At 41.7% G+C, this 19,845-nt stretch overlaps 1 protein-coding gene across 3 annotated transcripts in view; it reads right to left on the reverse strand.

Moving 5' to 3' along the window:
* Window positions 1–19,845, reverse strand: part of HELZ (helicase with zinc finger) — a 183,029-nt gene that overhangs the window by 122,223 nt on the left and 40,961 nt on the right. For all 3 annotated transcript variants that reach the window (XM_089540895.1, XM_089540888.1, XM_089540904.1), the window contains 3 exons: window positions 12,661–12,859; window positions 10,760–10,867; window positions 8,931–9,228 (listed from right to left, as the gene is read on the reverse strand). In XM_089540895.1, the coding sequence (XP_089397021.1) occupies window positions 8,931–9,228; window positions 10,760–10,867; window positions 12,661–12,859 (605 nt within the window). The remainder of the gene's footprint in view (window positions 1–8,930; window positions 9,229–10,759; window positions 10,868–12,660; window positions 12,860–19,845) is intronic.

Raw genomic sequence — 19,845 nt, forward strand, 5'->3', positions numbered from 1 at the left:
ATCCTTTCTAGCTGCAGAAAAAGACACAGAGGAGTTCAGGGGTCATCATGGTCCTATCCGCCACACAAACAGATGGGGGGGGGGGTGTAGCTCCGGGTGTTATGACTTTGATTGTGAAACTTTGTCTGGTCGTATCAGAAAAATAGTGTACTGTGCCCAGGATGGACGAAGAAGAGGCGCGAACCAGGGTGGCCTCAGCCAAAAGGGTGCTATCAATACAGCATTGGCCTTGTCCTCTGCCAATTTCACTATTACTCTCAATAGCAGCAGGGGAAACAGAAAAAAATGCATATAGGAGCTGTTGTGATCACAGAGGAAGAAAGGCATCCGCCAGACCTTATCCAGACCAGGAACAGAACTGGAATTTCTTGTTGAGTTCTATGGTAAATAGGTCTATTTGTGGCAGGCCCCATGCAATGTGAGGAGACGGAAGGCCTCATCCGAGAGGGTCCACATGCTGGAGCATCTGTGTGTGGCTGAGTGAGTCTGCCAACGTTTCGTTCTTGCCTGCAAGATGGGCTGCTAATGGATGAATATACCAGTGGGGGGGACACCAATGCCACAGGCGAAAGGCTAGGTTGAGCAGTGTGGAGGAGTGGGTACTCCCTTGCTTGTTGATGAAGCATACTACGGTCATGTTGTCTAAAGCAACCTGAATCATCTGATGTTGAAGTACTCTCTTGAATGCTCTGAGGACCTTGAACACTGCCAGCAATTCCAAGAAGTTGCTATGATGAGTCGCTTCGGCTCACAACAACAGGCCCTGCACCATGAGGCCATTGTAGTGGACGCCCAACCCATCTGAAGTGTCTGTTGATTCTGCCTGCCAGAAAGTTGCAGCGAGACATCCACCACATCCAAGAGTGAAGCATATGGGAGGGAACAGTCAACAGCATGGACAGGCCATCACAAAGGGGACTGAAGTGCTGGAGAAACCAGCAGTGTAATGTCCTGAACTGCTGGCAAGCCAGATAAACGACCGCAATGGTAGAAGTCATCAGGCCCAACAGGCACTGTATCAAGCATCATAAAAGATAAAATCATAAAAGATAATACAGTGCACCTGTGCCATGCATGGACACATTTTGCATGGCTTCCAGCTTACATGGAAGCTGCTTGAGAAAGAAACCATGGTGCACACACGCTGCTCCGCCACATGCACACGCACCATTATTTTCTATGGGGCTCAAACATAGGCGGATTTTCCCTTACGCGGGGGGATCCGGAACGGATCCCCCCGCATAGAGAGAGGGCCCACTATATATGCAGGACATGAATGAAAGAGGAGGCCTAGCCTTACCAAATCTGAAACTATATTATGATGTGTGTTGTTTAACATGGATAAAAGATTGGCTGTTGTTAAAAAATAAAAACTTACTAAATTTAAACGGTCTAAATTTGAGATTTGGCTGGCACACCTGCATGTTTTACAGCAAAGACAAAGTAAATCATGATTTTAATAATCACTATATAAGAAATTCTCTTTTATGTACATGGAAAATATAGAATAAAGAATTTGTTCAAAGATATTTCTGTGGGCCTCCCCACACAAACCATTATATAAAGTGACCCATGGTTAAGCAAAAGCTGGATCACATATAAACGTCTATTGACTTATAAAAACAAAACAGTTAGAATAAAAACTACAGAAGAACTTAAAAAATAAGGTATACTCTGTAACTGTTCTTAAACAGACAAATGAAGGAAAGATACATAATAGACAACAGGCAAGTAGGAATAGAAAAAGCTAAAAATGAAACATTAGAAATATTAGTATCAAACAAAAATGCTATATTGTCCAACATATATAAATGCCTTCTGAAAATATATACAAAAGAAGAAATCATAAAAGATAATACAGTGCGCATGCGCCATGCACGGATACATTTTATGCAGCTTCCAGCTTACGGGGAAGCTGCTTGGGGAGGAAAACAATGGTGCGCACGCCCATGGCTCATGTGTGCTGCTCCGCCACATGCACTCGCCCCATTATTTCCTATGGGACTCGAGCATAGGCAGATTTTCCCTTACGCGGGAGGATCCATTCTGGATCCTCCCGCTTAAGGAGAGGGCCTACTGTATGATAAAATGGTCCTAAAACTTTGGTTACACAATTGATTTATGTCAGTGGGAAACAACTTGGAAAAAGAGCTAAAATATATATTTATGCCAAGGCTTAAAAGAGCATTAGTACAAGATATATTTTAAATGGCACTTAATTTTTAGAAAAATTATGTAAGATATATGCAAAGTGTAGTAATAAATATTGGAAGTGTTGTAAAGAAAATAGATTGCTTTTCCACATGTGGTGGACACGTGTTAAAGCTAAGAAATTCTGGGGCACAAATACACCATATAACAAATGTACTATTGCAAGAAAACATAAAACTTAAACTGGAAATCTTTTTGTTTTGACAAAAAGATAGAAAAGAACATTGGAAGAATTTTATTTTATATGTTATCTGCAGCCAAAATAATCTATGCCCAGATGAGGAAACAAGAAAAAAATCCATTAACTGAGGATTGATTACTGAAGTTACATAATAGAAGTGGATAAACTGACCAGAAGCTTACAAAATGAACACTCAAAAAATATCTCTAGAACTGGAAAAAAAGTTCTTGACTATTTAATCTAGATATGAGAAGAAATAATAGCCATGTAATTAAACTTGGATTAAAGTTAAGCAAAAGAAAAGAAAATGTATGAAGAATCAACTGTAAATATCGATTCATATGTGTGTATAAGGTTATGTATAAATATGTTTTGACATAACAATTCTAAAGAAAACATAGGAAATAAAACACTATGCTTTAATTGAGAGAAAGAATGTTATAGAAAAACTGGAAAGGATAAAGTTCTTTAATTGTAGGAAAGGAAGTAACGAATGATGGATGTATGAATGTGTTTATTGTTGTCAATGTTTGTGAAATGAGTATATCTGCTGTACAAATGTTCTTTCTTAAATTGTTTTCAATTTAAATTTTTTGAAAAAAATATTCCTCATGTGTGGATCCATCTAAACATTAAAATGGTGTTAATTTCATCTCTCTAGGACATGCAAAAAATATCTGCTAGCTTTTACTCCTAAGTATTTCTATTGTTTTTGAAAGTCATCATGGTATACTGGTTTGAATATTGAACTATGACTCTGGAGACCAGGGTTTCAATCCCCACTCAGCCATGTGGTCGGTCACACCCTCTCTCCTCAGTGGAAGGCAAAGGCAACCCCACTCTGAACAAACTTTGCCAAGAAAAACCTATGATACTGTTGTCTTAGGGTTCCCATAAATTGGAAACAACTTGAAGGAGCACAACTACACAAAATTTCTACCACTTATCTCCAAGAAAAATAATTTCATCCTTGGATATTATGCAACAGGTAAGCTGCTGCAAACTACTGGCAGTTCATGCTATTTTGAGCATGTTGTTCTTTAACTTATTCATTGTTGTCTTATCTGAAAGTCAACATGACAACGTTTTGGAGGGGAAAGGGGGTAAATGAAAAAGGAAGAAAAACAGTGAGATTTGACTGACAAAAATACAATAAAAATGAAAATAATATGTAATGTAAAAAATCTACAAGGTTTCCAAGCAAACTGCTTCCACATCTGGAAAACATTTCGTTGTAGTAACAGGCATCCTAAATGCTTTGGAAAAGTTATCACAGCAAAACAGAAATAAGGATGACAGAAGTGCATAAGGAAAAGATGACTATGAGCCTCAAGCCAATCTATAGCATAAACAGTATGGTGTTTTGTTTTTTAAACCAACTGTTGTCAACACAGTTCTGTCAAGACTGAGCTGCTAATACTCTAAGAGTGTCACTTTATTTACCTATAAAGAAAATTATAAGGAGAAGGGAAAGCTCCAAGATATAACAAAACACTTATTATTGACACTGATTAATTTTAAACACTTGATTGCTTTCAAGTGTCACAAACAAAATGGGCCCTGTTGCTAGAAAAGACATATTCAGCACTGAGTTCTCAAATTCACAGACTCATGCTAGCATGTGCCTGTAAAAGAATTTGGTCATTCATTCTGGAGCCAGATCATTCAGTATTTCCCTTACTCACTGTCTACACTATCTCATTTTCCATTCATAATGTGTGATTCATGATAGATGGTGTTACCTGGGCATGGTCCACCATGTCTGTACAATGTAAGTTTATTGTGTGACACAATAGAGCAACTTGTTTGTCTATGCCCCGTAAAAGGAATGTCTAGACAATGCGCCTTAATATTTATGAGTTTACATAGAAAGGGAGGAAGTTATCCTGTTGACATAAAAATGAGAGCAGGTGAAGTTGTCATTGCTCCATTTTGCCCTTCTTATGCATTCTGTCTGCCCACATCTGACTCATCCAAAAGCCTGCACAGTGCTCCATCCACAGTTGTTGTAGCAGTACAATTCCTTGTCTTGGGGTACTACTCCAGTGACACAAAGGTCCCACTATTAGTTTCTGATAGTCTCTTTTTTGGCTGAGAAACTTGCCAAGAAAAAGACGTGATAGGTCCGCCTTAGGGACACTATAAGTCGGAAACAACTTGAAGGCACACACCACCAACAACAAACATTTCAATAACTGTACTCGATACACTTTCTGCATGCTTGATTTTTTTTTAAAAAAAAAATTCCCATTACAATACTATTCACATCTTTTACTAGAAACCTTCTGCTAAGTAGGAGATTTTGTTTCATTTTTTTATAAAACAAAGACATGTATTTCCTTTACATTCTATTCCTCCTTCTGAAGCCATTTAAATTTGTTGACAACTTTCTCTTAACAAGGAAGAATTTGAAGTCTTGCTTTGTTATTTTCAGTGAGATGTACACATATCCATGTAGTTCAATTGTAGTTGGCGGTGTAAAACGTATACTTGAGGGGGGGACATGTTATAACAGTTAATGACTTCCTGTTTTATTTATTTACTTATTAGATTTGTGCCCAATTTTATCCCAAGAATGTGGCTTAAAATAATATTAAATTAAACAAATACAATTAAAATATAACATGAATCCAAATATAATAGACTTAAAGCACAATTTAAATACATAAGAAAACAGAGCATTAACCAAATCCAAAACCTCTTCCACTGAAAGTGAGGTCAGTTGGCAAAGCCCTTTCTCAACTCTACCAGCAACAGAGGCCTTCTTGCAAAGGCATCTTCCAAAGTAATCAGTGCTTCTCGGCTTTAATGAGTAAAAATCCTATGGATTTTTAAACAACCCTAACACTTTAAAAACTATTTCTTTATGAAGTAGGTAAGTACTCGATACATAATTCAAACGCAAAATTGAGAATGTATCCAATATATAATTCAAATGCCACCCATCAAAATAATTATTTGAATAATACACCCGGCCACATTCTCGGCTTGCGGTTTTGATTATCCGCGAAGTCAAGGCTGCTGTGCGCATGCATTCCTCCTCCTCCTCCTCTTTTCTCCTGGGCTTTTCCCTGGGTCCCCCCCCCCAGGTGGAAGAAGTCAAGAAGATTGCGTGTGCCAACCCCAGTCTTTTCCCAGTTGGATTGTTGCCTTCCCCAGGCACTGATCCACCCAGGAAAGGGGAGGGGATGGGGCCATCCCTCCAACCTCCTTTCCCGGGTAGATGGTTGCCTTCTGGCAGGGACCTATCCACCCAGGAAAATGGCTGGAAGGGATGGTTTCCTCCCTACTTCCAGCCCTTTTCCTTGGAGGATGGGTGCCTGGCTAGGCCATCCCCCTGGTAAAGGAACTTGGAAGGATGGAACCTTCCCCTCTCCTAGCTCTTTTCTGGGATGGATGGGTACCATGGAGGGATGAATCCATCCCCCATCCTCTTTCCTGGGCAGATGAGGGCCTGGGCAAGACAGGCACCCACCCACCCAGGAAAGGGGCAGGGAGCCAGTTAATAGGACAGGAGAGCATGGGGAAAAGGAGCACACACACCTGCTCCTCTTCCCCTGCCCACTGATCCCTTTAACTGGCTTCCACACGAAGGGGTGGAAATTATTCACGATTTTTCCAAATTTGCAGGGGTCTTGCGCTCCAACCCTCACAGATGTGGAGGGCCAAGTGTAACTGAATTCTGCTTCAAAATCTAATGCTGGTGATCTTCTGAAGCACAATTAAGTTGTACAGTATTATTCAAACAACTGAATTGTGCTTCAAAAGATCACCAACATTAGATTATTGAAACCTTCATGCAACATCTGTCAGGAAAAAAAATTCTCAGGATTTATTTAATTGGCTTCATTCTTTTTGTCTTATCAGTAAGCAAATTACTCTTCTTTTGCCTGACCAGCAAAAATTGACCACGATGGATGAAAACAGTGGGAGTTGCAGTCCAAATTTGGAGAGCATCAAGTTGGGAAAGGCTGCCTTAGCAAATGCAGTTTTGAACAACATTCCCAAATTCTTAAGCCTGAAACAGGCTAATTGAGTATGCTCAATTTGTCTGCTGTCTGACTAGTGATGACAGGAGGACAAACTGTGATGTAATCATTTGCAACAGTATGCCAAATAGCTACTTTGCTATTTCCAAGTACATTCATCGATGGCAATTTACAATGGAGAAATGATGGGGCAAAAGGTGACCAAAATCTCTCCCCGTCCATCAGTTTATCACTAAAGCTCTCCTCCCTCCAACCATAATTACAATGGGCCCTCGATATCTGCGAGCTTGCCATCCACAGATTTAACCATCCGCGGACAGCAAGCCCCGTTGCTTTCAATGAGAGCATGTGCACGCAACCATTTTAGTGGCCATGCGCATGTCAAGCCCACCACTGAAATCAATGGGACTCAAGGTCCTCTGTTTTTCTTCATCCACATGGGGCCCTGGAATAAATCCCCCATGGATATGAAGGGCGGGATGTATCTGTGGCTCAGATCCATGTCATATAGGCATGGAACTTCATGAGTATGGATTTCCACAGAAAAAGAGCAAGTGGAGAAAATGACATGCATACACTCAGCCCTCTTCTACCCTACAAATTATCATCTCAAACACACATTGCCATGGAGAGTATCTGGTCTTACATACTATGGCCTTTTCCTGGGTGCCAATGGACTTACACTATTTTATTCCTAGAAAAGCCTGCTAAGCTCAGCCCTGAGAGACCTTGAGTTCACATGTTGTTAGTGTAATTTGCAATTGACCACCATGATAGTATTTACTGCTATTGATTACAGTATTTGATTTATGTCTCTCATTTTATTTTATAATACTCTTCTGTCAATGAAAATGGCTTTTTAATAATATTTTATAGTGTTGTTCTATCAATGAAAGTGTCTTAACAGCTGACATGTGCATGAAAAGCTCACACTCAGCCCAGAGAACTAGGCATCAAGGATGTAAATTTTAACTTGTTTATTTGATGTTTGATCGGTTGATCATAATAAATGTTTATAGTAACTTGCTTATTCATGTGTTTAGTTATTGTCTCTCAGCTGCCAGAGCTCCCAAAACAACATACAGCACATAAAAATCAGGTGAAACAGGTAAAAGCATTATTTAAAAACAACTTGTAAAAATACTTTTTAAAAACACATATCTAAAAAGAATCAGAAATACAGCCCCTGGTTTTAAGAACAAGTGCCTTATGATATACTGGCTCAGAACTCCCTTGGATGGAGTTGCACAGGCACCACTACAGAGTACATCTTTCATGTATTCATTGACCTAGCCTCTTAATTAATGTGCTCAAATTCCAGACAGAGTCATAAAGGAGGAAGTAGTCTTTCAGATATCTTTGTTCCAAGTTGCTTAGGGCTTTATATGTCAAGATGGAAACCAATGCAGTTGATACAAGACGAGTGGCATGTCATCTCCATATGCACAAGTATGCTGGAAGTATCAAATCAGATCTCGGCTATTGGTTTGTGTGCAAGAATGTTACTGACACAAAAAAAGGGGGTTGCACAAATTATGTTTATGTAAAAGTTCTGAAATGCAAAAATCTTGTGGCAGTGGACCATATTTGGATAGGGTATATGTTGAAATACTGATTCTCATTGACAATGAAAAAAATTATGAGGATTTATTTATTTATTTATTTTTAATATGCCTGCTCTTCATAATGGCTGAGGGATTTTTTTTATGCATTTAATGTATACTGAGTTTTTAAAATGCATTTTCTTAGTAAAACTGCCTGGGTCACTCATCATGTCATTCAGGTAGGGAGGTAAAAATGTGTATGTGGCAGGCAACTCCCCCAGCTGACTGTGCAAGTGCACAATGTTTTTAACTCCTGCTGTGTAAACTGAGAAGCAAACATTTAAAACAGTGCACTTATATAGCAAACAGAGGAAAATACTTTCAATATCGCTTGTTTTATTGGCTGCCTATATAACAGTAACAGGTTCTGGGTTTTCTATTTATTTATACCTTAAGTGGCTTAGGCCTGTTACAGACTGCCAAAATAAAGCTGCTTTAGGTCTCTTTGGAGGTATGCTATTTAAATGATGCATGGGTCCTAAGAGTCCGGAGGTCGCACCAAAGCCACACTCCATTCCTTAGCACTGGAGTGCAGCTTTTGGTGCAGCTTCCGGATTCTTAGGATGCATGCATCATTTAAATAGCATATCTCCAAAGAGACCCGAAGCAGCTTTATTTTGGCAGTCTGTAACAGGCCTTTGTCATTCTTCTTTGCTAATTTTAGCATAATTCTAGTTTTAGAGAAGACTGCAATCCCATTATGCAGCCTCCACACATCAGACAGAGCTTAAAGAAGGTAGTTTTTTTCATCTCCTGATGACATGACAAAATAATGATTAACTGTTTTTAACCTAACAGGTGACTACAATAGATTGCAATAAGACCACAGTTTGGTTTTTAAACAAAACAGAAGGTCACTTATCAGACGAGGGTCCTTGTAACAGAAAAAAAATCATACAGCACAGGCAACAAGTATATTCATTGAGAAAAACATACAAACTGTACCTTCTGTTGAAGCAGCATCAATCATTACTCGTTGCATCAAAACTGGTTCAGTCCCAAAATCAAATACAACAGTTTGGCGAAATGTCCCGAAAATTTCTGTTCTAAAGGCTATGCTGATTTTATACACAGAATGATCTGTTCCATTTTGGGCCATCTTTCCTCCTATCCATTCCTGGCAGTTTGCTGGGACCTCTTGTGATACCTGGGTAGTGCTATCGCCAGCAGATATTGTTGTGATACTGAAATGAGGACGATGGGCATCATAAAGCAATGCCACCCGATATAGCATTCTTGCAGGCTGTAGAAGAATAAAACACTGTAAATAACTGTGTGTGCTTTTTTCAATCCAAGCTTTTAGAATCTTTTAGAACAGTATCTCAACACAGAATATGATCACTTCCAACAACTGATGGGCCAGTATTAGGATCTCTACATATGGTATATGGATGAGAAAAAAGCTTGCAAAAAACAAACTTGTGAGTTCAAGATCAACATAAGGTTGGATCATGAGAAGGGGCTCATAATCTTGGGTACTACGCTGCCCTTTGCGTCATCTCCTGCTTTTGATCATGTCTCCGTCAATCTCAGTCCTACCATCCCATAGATCTTAATTCTTCATCTTCAGTTCTATCTGATTAATAGACAAAACATTTCAAGCCTGAGGCAAAGATAGGAACAGCACTTTTCTTCAAATAGCACAAAAAGCATATTATCATCATGTTCATATTTACATACTTCTCTGCCAGTAACAGAATGTCAACATGAATACTTTGGTAAATAGGTTGGATTTAATTTTTCTCTTGAAGGTGAAAGGATTCCTGTCATTCACAAAAGTTTTCAAGTCCTATGAGCCATGTCCACTGGTGGAAGGGTGAATGGCACAATTTCTGTTAATACGAACATCTCCTGCAATCCAATTTGCCCCTCACAAAAAAAATATAATTGGAGGTGGGAGACTCCTTGCAACAATGGAGGGAGGGCACTGGTGGCATCAGGAAGTCAGTGAAAATTGCTTTCTCCTCCTCCAGTGGCAGGAGTGTTCTGAGGGAACTACATTCAAGGGATGCAACCCCTGGGAGAATAAAGTACTGGAAACAACCAATTAAATTTGGTATATTCCATCCTTACCAATAGAAAATGCTGCAAATGTGAAATGCAAACAGTTGGCCTTCCACTTTTGCAGGTTTAACATTTGCAGATTTGATTATTTGTGAGTTTCTCCTCAGCATGGCTGGGAAGGGCACAGGCACGCTTCCCCTCCCTCCCTCTCTGGCTTTTCCTCTCAGGGGGAAAAAAGCCCAGGAGGGAGGGAGCAGCCAGGAAGAGCATGCATATGCCCCTCCCACCTTCCCCTGTGTTGTGGCTGGCTGAGGGAAGCCAGCCAAAGCACGCTTCCCTCAGCTGGCCAAATCAAGGAGGGAAGAGGAGTGTGCATGCATGGCCCTCCTGCCTTGCCCCATGTTTTGGCCAGCTGAGGGAAGCTGGCAAAAGTATGTTGGGGGGGGTGAAGAGGAGCACAGGTGCATGCCCCTCCCACCTTCCCCATGCTTTGGGCAGCTGAAGGAAGCCAAATAAAGCTTTGGGGGGAAGGATGCATGCAAACATGCCCCTCCCGCTTCCCCCCATGCTTTGGCCTGCTGAGTACATGCAAGCCCCTCCCACCTTCCCCCACATATTTGTGGTTTTTCCACTTTCACTGGGAACTTGTGCCCCTAACCCCCACAAATGTGAAGAGCAACTATACAGTTTCACGATTCAAACAATACAGTAAATTATAAGTTGTTGAAGAACAAGAAAGAAAATAAAAATAATTTTAAAAGGAATCTTACCTTACATGTGAGAGCAAATGTCCACATCTGTTGTGATTTTTTGGTGGTGACAGTAAGTGACAGTTCAGGATTATGTTCAACTCTCACGCCATCTAGGCATTCACTAAGCTACAAGAAGAAATCAGTGTTAGTGATTCATTACAGTGCTACAGCAATGAAAAAACAAATACTGATGAATGTCTATTTTAACTAAATTTACAACAATGTGCACAGAGAACTAACCAAGTAAACTGTTATAACTATTGCTGTGTTTATACACAGAGTACTCAGGGAGAATCCAGTTCTCATCACCAAAAATCTGAAACAAGATACAACTACACCAGGATCTCAGACTCAACTGAAGCAGTACAAAAGCAAAAGCAAAACAAAACAAAACCCCAAGGTTCACTGTTGTTTTAAACTGCCCTACCTAACAACTTCATTATGTATTGCTCTGCAAATTATTTAAATGCCTAACTGTTTAAGCCAACCTAACAAGTACAAGAAAAATCAGTTACATTTAATTTAAAAGACCACCAATTAACGCAGCTTTTCATCTGAAACTGAAATTTATATGACATTTATGAAAACTATATAAATAGTATAGATATTTAGTGCACATATTTATTATTTAATAGTGTTTATATAGAAGTATTCAATAATCTGATTGTATTTTTAAATTTTGCTTACAAACAGTCTGTTTTCTGCATCAGTAATACTCTGTACAAAAATAAATACCAACAAGATCCAGTTTAAGATGCTTTAATCAAAATCTTATCATAAAGAATAATACTGTAATTATTCCGAACATTTCTTCTTCTAAACAGTCCTGACTCACTACATATCCAACATACGGGGAGACCTAGGCTAGTCTCGAAAGGGTAAGCCTCCTGGGTCACCAGATACTCAGGGTCACTGCATGCTGCATGCCCTGTGCTCTATCCTCTTCATATACACAGTTGTCCCTGCCATGGAAGGAGGAAGGGGAATAATAATAATAATAATAATAATAATAATAATAATAATAATTTACTTATACCCTGCTCTTCAGCCAGGGAACATGGTAGTGGCAACCTCATAATATAGCAGTGCCATTCACATGCTACTAAGGAAGAAGAAAATGGAAACAAAGTCCAGCTATTGTTTCAAATTCCTGCTGGAACTATGGAGCTTATCACACTGGGGAAAAAGACGGGAGCATCCCAGGATGCTCCTGTTAATATCACATGATTTAGCAAAGATTATCACACAACATCACGCGACGTCACAAATGTCCCACGATTATCCCATGGATAAAGAGGAATTATAGTGCCACTTTTTATTCACAGGAAAATCCTGTGAATAAAAAGCAGTGCTATAATTCCTCTTTATTCATGGGATAATCACGGGATATTTGCGACATCGCGTGATGTTGTGTGATAATCTTTGCCAAATCACGCGATATTGATGACAGCATCCCACGATGCTTCCATCTTTTTTCCCAGTGTGATAATCTGCAGTGGCACAGCTAGCAAAGGGTTGTAGCAAAACAAGTGATTTATCTATTCTTCACCAACAAAGCTGCTTAGTTCCGTGAGGCATTCAGAACAGTAACTGGGCTCCCATCTCCTTTCCTCTCAGCAGTGTATATGTAGATGCATTATTGAACCATCTTCCTTACTCCATGGCAAGAAGGCTGCAGGCAGTGGCAGATGTGTATATTCATGTATTAATTCGCAGGATCTGTACCAGCACTGAAAAGCTGATACAACAGCATACTTGGGTGGGGGGATGTGCTGGGGAGACCATTCTACCTTTTTTTTCCTAGTCCACCAGCCCCAAAGCTCTACTACTGATGCAAGAAGTAGGTATAGCGCCAAAACTGGGCTCCTCTATTAGTGTTATATGCATACATTGTAAGAAGTAGTTTCATATTGTCTTACCACTTTCTCAGGCGACAAGGAATTCATCCATTTTTCAATCAAGGATTCCATGTAACTTCCTAAACACTGCTTGTTTTCCTTCTGCTGTTTTAATCTTATCAAGCGAGAAGCATAACGTTTCTGCCATTCTGTTAGCTCTTCTTGGGAATGTGCCGAAGTACACTGTGCACCATACCTGCAGATACCTTGCTCTAAAAATCTATACAACACAGGAAAGATAATTATATCTTAACATTGCCAATAAAAAATATCCCCCAGATGTAAAGCTTTCTTTGAGGTATGTAAATGCTGAACTTTGAATTTTCCAGCCACTGTTGTTTCTTGTGCAGCTAGTTCTGTATGCCAATGGAGGCTCCGAAGTTGGGTATTCTGAATAGCGTTCCTTTACCAGTGTGACGTGGCTTTGAAAACTGATAGACCTTCTAAAGTAATTTGTGATTTGGCTTGAGAAAACTGCTGGCATGTAGGAAATAACCCATGTGTACATCCTGTATAGATGGTACATCCTCTGTACCATCCTGAGAATAGTTCTTTGCATTATAGCCATATTATCATTTATGCCAAATATACAAAGACAACTATGAAACAGGCAGATAATATGTTCAACCAATTTTTTATTTATTTTGATCTTTCAAAATATGCCAAGAAATGTCCACTACTGTTATAAAAAAAATATTCAGTTTCAGACACTACAGCATACATATTTCAATAAAGGATATGCTTCCTCTCTCTCTCTCTCTCTCTCTCTCTCCCTGTGTGTGTGTGTATCCAAATATGATCTTTCCAAATTTGCTAGAGTGATAGTGACACCATGTGGTCTTTTCTGTTTACTTCAGGTTTGTATTAATACAACAGAGATAGGAACATCTGTCTTACCTGATATACATCCATTTCCAATGGAGAATGGTTCGATCCTCCTTAGATTGGGTCGTCCCTCCCACTTCCTTTTGGAGGCAGGAAGAGAAACACAAATAAAAAAGACCTTCCTGCCCCCCCAAATGGGAAGGGCAACCCAGGTGAGATCTGTTATTAGCCAGCCAAAGGAAGTTGGACCAAAGTTAAAATAGGAAAAGCAAAAAAGAAAGAAGAAAAAACAGGCCAGAGGCCAAGGCGGCTCTTGGCCAGCATACATGTCTCAAGGTTCCCAGCACAGCACGTTAAAAGGGGTAGGCAGGAGGATCAAACCTTTCTCCACTGGAAATGGATGTACATCAGGTAAGACCGATGTTCCTTTTCCCAGTGGAGAGGGTGACATCCTCCTAAGACTGGGATTTACAAAAGCCCTCTTAACTAGGTGGGGAGTGCTGTGCTCTAGGTGGGGAACCCAGGAGCACCTGTTGAAGCACCCTCCTCCCAAAGGCAGCCTCGTTTGACTGGAAGAGGTCTAATATGTAGTGTCTCACAAAGGTGGAAGGGGACTTCCAAGTGGCTGCCCTACAGATCTCTATCATGGAGGCAGAAGTGGCCCAAGCTGCAGATGTTGATGCACTTCTGGTGGAGTGAGCCATCACCTCTCTGGGGGCTGAAAGTCTAGAGATCGGTAGCATATTGAAATGTAGCTTTTTATCCATCTGGCCAGGGTATATGGAAACACCTTCTTTCCCATTTATCTTTGTTTGAAGGACACAAATAAGGCCGCAGAAATCCTGAATCTTTGAGTGAGAGCAGAAGGAAGATAGGATCCTATCTCGAGCCAGGTGGAATGGAGAGTTGATCTTGGGAACAAAGGATGGGTCTGTGCACAGCAGGACTGAATCAGGGAGGATAATGCATAAGTCTTTGCATACTGAGAGGGCATCAAGTTCGGAGATCTGATGGGCCGAGGTGATGGCAACCAGGAAAAGCACCTTCTACATAAGGTGTCTCAGTAATGACTGGCTGAGTGGCTCAAAGTGTGGTATCGTAAGACCTTTGAAAACTGTATGAAGGTCCCATGAGGGAAAACTATGTTTTGTAGATTGAGCCAGGTTGGTAATTCCTCTCAGGAGCCTCCTGATGTGTGGACTTGACGATATCTTGGCCGTCTTGTCATATGGGAGGATGGATGTGATGGCAGCCACCTGTCTCTTGACCATGTTAGGTCAGAGTCCCTGTTTGATGCTGTCCTGAAGGAACTGCAGGAAGGTGGCTGCGGAAAACTCAATGAAGTCCAGGAGCTTGCGCTTGCACCATCTCTGGAAGATTTTAATGGTAGAGAGTCATCCAGAGGCTATGATGGAGTGTATCACTTCGGCTGAGTAGCCATATCGTTGTAACATCTGCCACTCAATCTCCAGGCGTGGAGCTGAAGCCAGGCTGGGTCCAGATGGAATATCTGGCCTTGAGAGAATAGATTCAGTCGGACTGGAAGCATCAGGCTGTCCACTGTCATGTATCTTATTTCCGAAAATCAGGCCCTCCTGGGCCAAGCCAGGGCCACTAGGATCACTTCTGCCCTGTCTTTCTGGTTTTTGCTGACTACCTTGGCCAGGATGTCCTCTGCCCCCTGGAGATGAAGCGTGGGGTATTTGCATTCGTTGGGGAGGTGAACAGGTCTAGCAGAGACTGGCTGAAGGACTGTGTGATCTTCGCCAGTTTATTGAACAACTGACATAATCTGGTGTGAGAGGCTGGAGGGTCCTCAAGGGTATCTCTGGCCCACTGAAGGGAAGCCCTAGCCACCAGAGAGGAAGCATTTGCTTCCCTGATGGCTATAGAAAGGGCCTCGTGTGCCTTTTTCAAGGCCACCTCCACCTTTCTGTCTTCTAAAATTTTAAGTGAATCCTTGTCTTCCTTACAGAAGATTGCCCATGAAACCAGAGCAGACATGGGGGTGTCTACTGGGGACCTGTAGCCTTTTCATGATCAAGTGTGGAAAATTGTAGAGCATTTTGACCGCTGCATGACATGGCCTGCTGGCTGCTGGCTTGTTCCACTCCCCAGTGATAACCTGTATGAGGTTAGCTGGGCATGGTATATCCTGGTTTTGGGGGAGGGCAGGAACAGATTTTCTCCCACCCAGCGAAGATCAGAAACCTGAGGGGGAGTGGTGTCAGTTGGGAGGGCAATGGCTAGGACCCTAGAGGTTTTCCTCAAAAGCACTGGGAAATCCTCTAGCTTGAAAATGTGGGCAGAAGTTGGGGTGACGTCAGAGAGCTCATCCTCCCTGGAATCTGAGCCAGAGCCATTGCCCTTGGCTTCTCCCTCATCATCGTCCTCATTAGACGAGTGGATGGAGGTATGGGCTCTTTTTTTAGATGTGGTCCCCTCTTGCCTGGGGCCTCTAGGTCGGGCTGGGTGATGGGACTCCATAAAGGGTCTCCCATCTCCCCGGACCCCCCTCCCAACTGCCTCCTGGGTGTTGGACTCTAGAGAACGTGGGAGACATCCTGGGCCAGGAAGGCCCTGAAAGCCGCAGCCCACTCTGGGGGGGGGGAGAAAAATGGCCCTCTGTACTCATGGCCCTTGGTTCTGGAGTCACCCCATCTGCCAGTGCCTCCCTGGCCCCAGACCCAAAATGGGTTGGGCGGTGGCACAGAACCTCCTCAGACCAGAGGGGAGACCCTCCATCTGCCGGGCTCCTATTGCCTCTCTAGCTCCAGGATGAATGGCCAGCTGCACGCCCAACAAAGTCGGGTGAGTGGCTGGAGCAGAGGGTCAGTCAGCTCCTCCATCAGGTAGAGGTGGATGAAGAAGGAGAGGAGATGAAGAAAAATCACGTCTTGCTAGGAGCAAGGCAGGAAAAGAACTGGCCTCTTCTGGGTTGCCCCTCCCACTTGGGAGGCAGGAAGGTCTTCTTTGTTTGTATTTCTCTTCCTGCTTCTAGGAGCAAATGGGGGGGACAACACAATCTAAGGAGGATCTCACCCTCCAGCACACAAATCAGCTTTCCAGAACTATGGCATTCCTGTACATACCCAATGACTCTCAGAATTTTCTAATAATTTTCCCACCAATACTTTTGCTGCCAATAGAGAGCTCTTTGTAACAACTTGCTTCCTGGAAGGACAATGTAAAACCCATTTATCTATGAGAATAAGATTCTACATGCATACAAGAATGTGGGGGGGGGGGGGTGTCACATTTTATGTCTATAACTGATGTGTTGACATTTCTTAGATCTTGTGTTAGACATTAGGACTATTACCATTTAAGAATGTTTTATTACATTTTGTGCTTTTGAATCATTTCATAATAAACTAATTCAAATAGACAGCATGCCAGGAGCTGAGAATTGCAGGTTGCCTGGCATGGTCAATAAAGGCTGAATTTGTTTGCTTATAACATGTTACACTGCACTAATATGTCTACTCTTCATATGTTAATTGCTAAGGCTGTTGCTCACCTTCCTTTGGTGGTGGGAAAGGGGACCAGCAGTGCTAGAAGTTTCAAGGTTGTAAAGTCGAAGGCTTTCATGGCCAGCATCCATAGTTTTTTGTGGGGGTTTTGGGCTATGTGGCCATGTTCTAGGAGAGTTTCTTTCTGACGTTTCGTCAGCATCTGTGGCTGGCATCTTCACAGAATGCTTTGTCTGGAAAAATTAGGTGAATATATACTGTGTGAGCCTGGGAATGCAGGAGTGATTTGCATGTGTATTGTTCTGTGTTGATGGCTGGCCTCAGGCTGGGAGGCTAATGCAAAAGAGGATTAATGTCTGCTAATTGGTGATCATTATCTGCTGGGAAAGCCCCTGACTCTGAATGGTTTCCCATTTGCATTTGCTGAGTCCTTATTTTGCTATTCCTCAGGACTGGTAGCCAAATTTTGTTCACTTTAAGGATTTCTTCTTTCCGGTTGAAATTGTCCAGGTGTTTGTGGATTTCAATAGCTTCCCTGTGCATCCTGACATGGTAGTGGTTGGCATGGTCCAGAACTTCGGTGTTTTCAAACTGTATTTTATACCCAGGATGGTTTGTGGCATGTTCTGCTACTGCTGATTTTTCTGGATGGCCCAGTCTGCAGTGCAAGTTCAACTGGAAAGAAGAAACCCTTAAAATGAACAAAATTTGGCTACCAGTCCTGAGGAATAGCAAAATAAGGACTCAGCAAATGCAAATGGGAAACCATTCACAATCAGGGGCTTTCCCAGCAGATAATGATCACCAATTAGCAGACATTAATCCTCTTTTGCATTAGCCTCCCAGCCTGAGGCCAGCCATCAACACAGAACAATACACAGGCAAATCACTCCTGCATTCCCAGGCTCACACAGTATATATAAACCCAATTTTTCCAGGCAAAGCATTCTCTGAAGATGCCAGCCACAGATGCTGACGAAACGTCAGAAAGAAACTCTCCTAGAACATGGCCACATAGCCCGAAAAACCCACGAAAAACTAGTTTCAAGGTTGGTTGCATGAAAACAGATAGTATGGCTAAAAGGAGGGGTGACCATGGGAAAAGGGGAAAGTAAGCCTGTTTGATTTGTAGACAAATGAGTTGTCAGTCCAATAAAATTTTGAATTACGGTATGCTTTATTCTGTGTTAATGCTGGTCTTTCAGTCCTGACCACATACATCTGCTGGATTCATCTTTGGCTTCTGAATAAAGTTTTCTGGTTCACTACTGAATCTTTCTGAACTAAAGTAATCCTGGACATGCCACAGCACTGCTAATTCACCAAATGCATTTAAAAAGTATTAAATAAAAACTATTTCTTAAATAAAACAGAAAATTCATTGCTTGCAAAGGCATTTTAAATGTACCTACTTGAATAATAAAAATGTTTTATCCAGCAAAGCCCTCAACACAAATGGACAGGCTACTTACTTGTAACTGTAATTCTTGGAGTGGTCATCTATGAAATCACACAAATGAGTTATCCTACACCTGCATAGTGCACATTCAGAAACTTCTAGAGGTATTACATAAATGTTTTTGTAGTAGCACCGCCCCCTCTCCAGCTCGCTTCCCACCCATGGATGCCAAATAAGCAGCCCAGAAACTAAGGGGAGGCAGGAAACAATGAGGGGAGGATGGGCAGGGTTGTGTGATTTCAAAGATGAACACTCAAAGAAAATCAGTTAATTAAGCCACCTGTCTTTCCTTGTGGTCTCTGTGAATTACACAAATGGAAAAGTAGAAAACTATTAATCATAGGATAAGGGAGTGTTATGTCACACAAGAGAAAAGCACAGCCCTCCCACACACAGCCTCCACCTGTGACCCTGAGTTCAGAGGAATAATGAAATACAAAAGTGAGCAGTCTGAACAGGTGGCAATTCTGCAGATGTCATGCAGAGGAATCCCATTCAGGAACGTAGTTGAGGCTACAATCACTTTAATTGAAAGACTTCTCACCGGGGGGGGGGGGGGGGGGAGCAGCTTGCCTACTACCTCATATGCCATACAGGAAGTTGCTGCAATCCACTTATAGAGAAGCTGCGGAGACGCAAGCTGTCCCTACTTAGCAGGTGAGTGAAAGAGGAAATAACTCTGGAGGTTAGCATCCTACGAACATCCAGGCAGTTATACAAGAATACTGGAAGAGAAAATGCCCTGTCTGAGACAGATAAGAGATAGGACAGGACCATCAATACAAAGGAATATCTGGCCTAACAAAGGTGAGGTTGATCCCCTTGCAAAGTGTATAGCAGCTCTGCTGGTAATGGCAATCGCCAACAGACAGGTGATCCACCAGGTGCATAATTAGAAGGGAGAAGAAGCTATTGCTTTCAAATGCTTCTTGGACCACTAAAAGAAATCTGGAAGTAGAAGCTACTGCCTTCAAGCATTCCTTGGACCATTAAAAGAAACATACCCATTCTAGGAGGGTGTAAAACCCTGCAACAATTCAAAAACTGCTGACCCTTGGATTTAATAAATAAGAAGACTCACCAAGTCATCGGAATTGACGTGATATGGCTGAAAAGAGATGCTTAACTTAAGACTGGGACAACAACTGGATAAGGTCACCAAAAGGTCCAATACATGAGTGGCTGTGGTAATGTTGGAGAGATCTTCTGAAGCCAAACGCATTCTGAGAACCCAATCCACTTATTGGCATAAGACAATTAAGTGAACAGTCTCTGAGATCAGCACTGATACAGCTATCAGACACCAGAAAAGGAAATCAGAGAGAGACAGGGTTTCCACACCATGGACTTTTAATTGGTTAGAGGTCTAGATAGCTAGAGGAACAAGAAGCCAATGATCTATGTTGGGTTAGGCTGTTTCCCAACCACCTAAGAAACTTCCGATAGGCT

Source organism: Sceloporus occidentalis, unplaced genomic scaffold, assembly GCF_023333645.1.
Source record: "Sceloporus occidentalis isolate IW3139 unplaced genomic scaffold, rSceOcc1.0.p SCAF_1, whole genome shotgun sequence".
In the NCBI taxonomy this organism is placed as follows: Eukaryota; Metazoa; Chordata; class Lepidosauria; order Squamata; family Phrynosomatidae; genus Sceloporus; species Sceloporus occidentalis.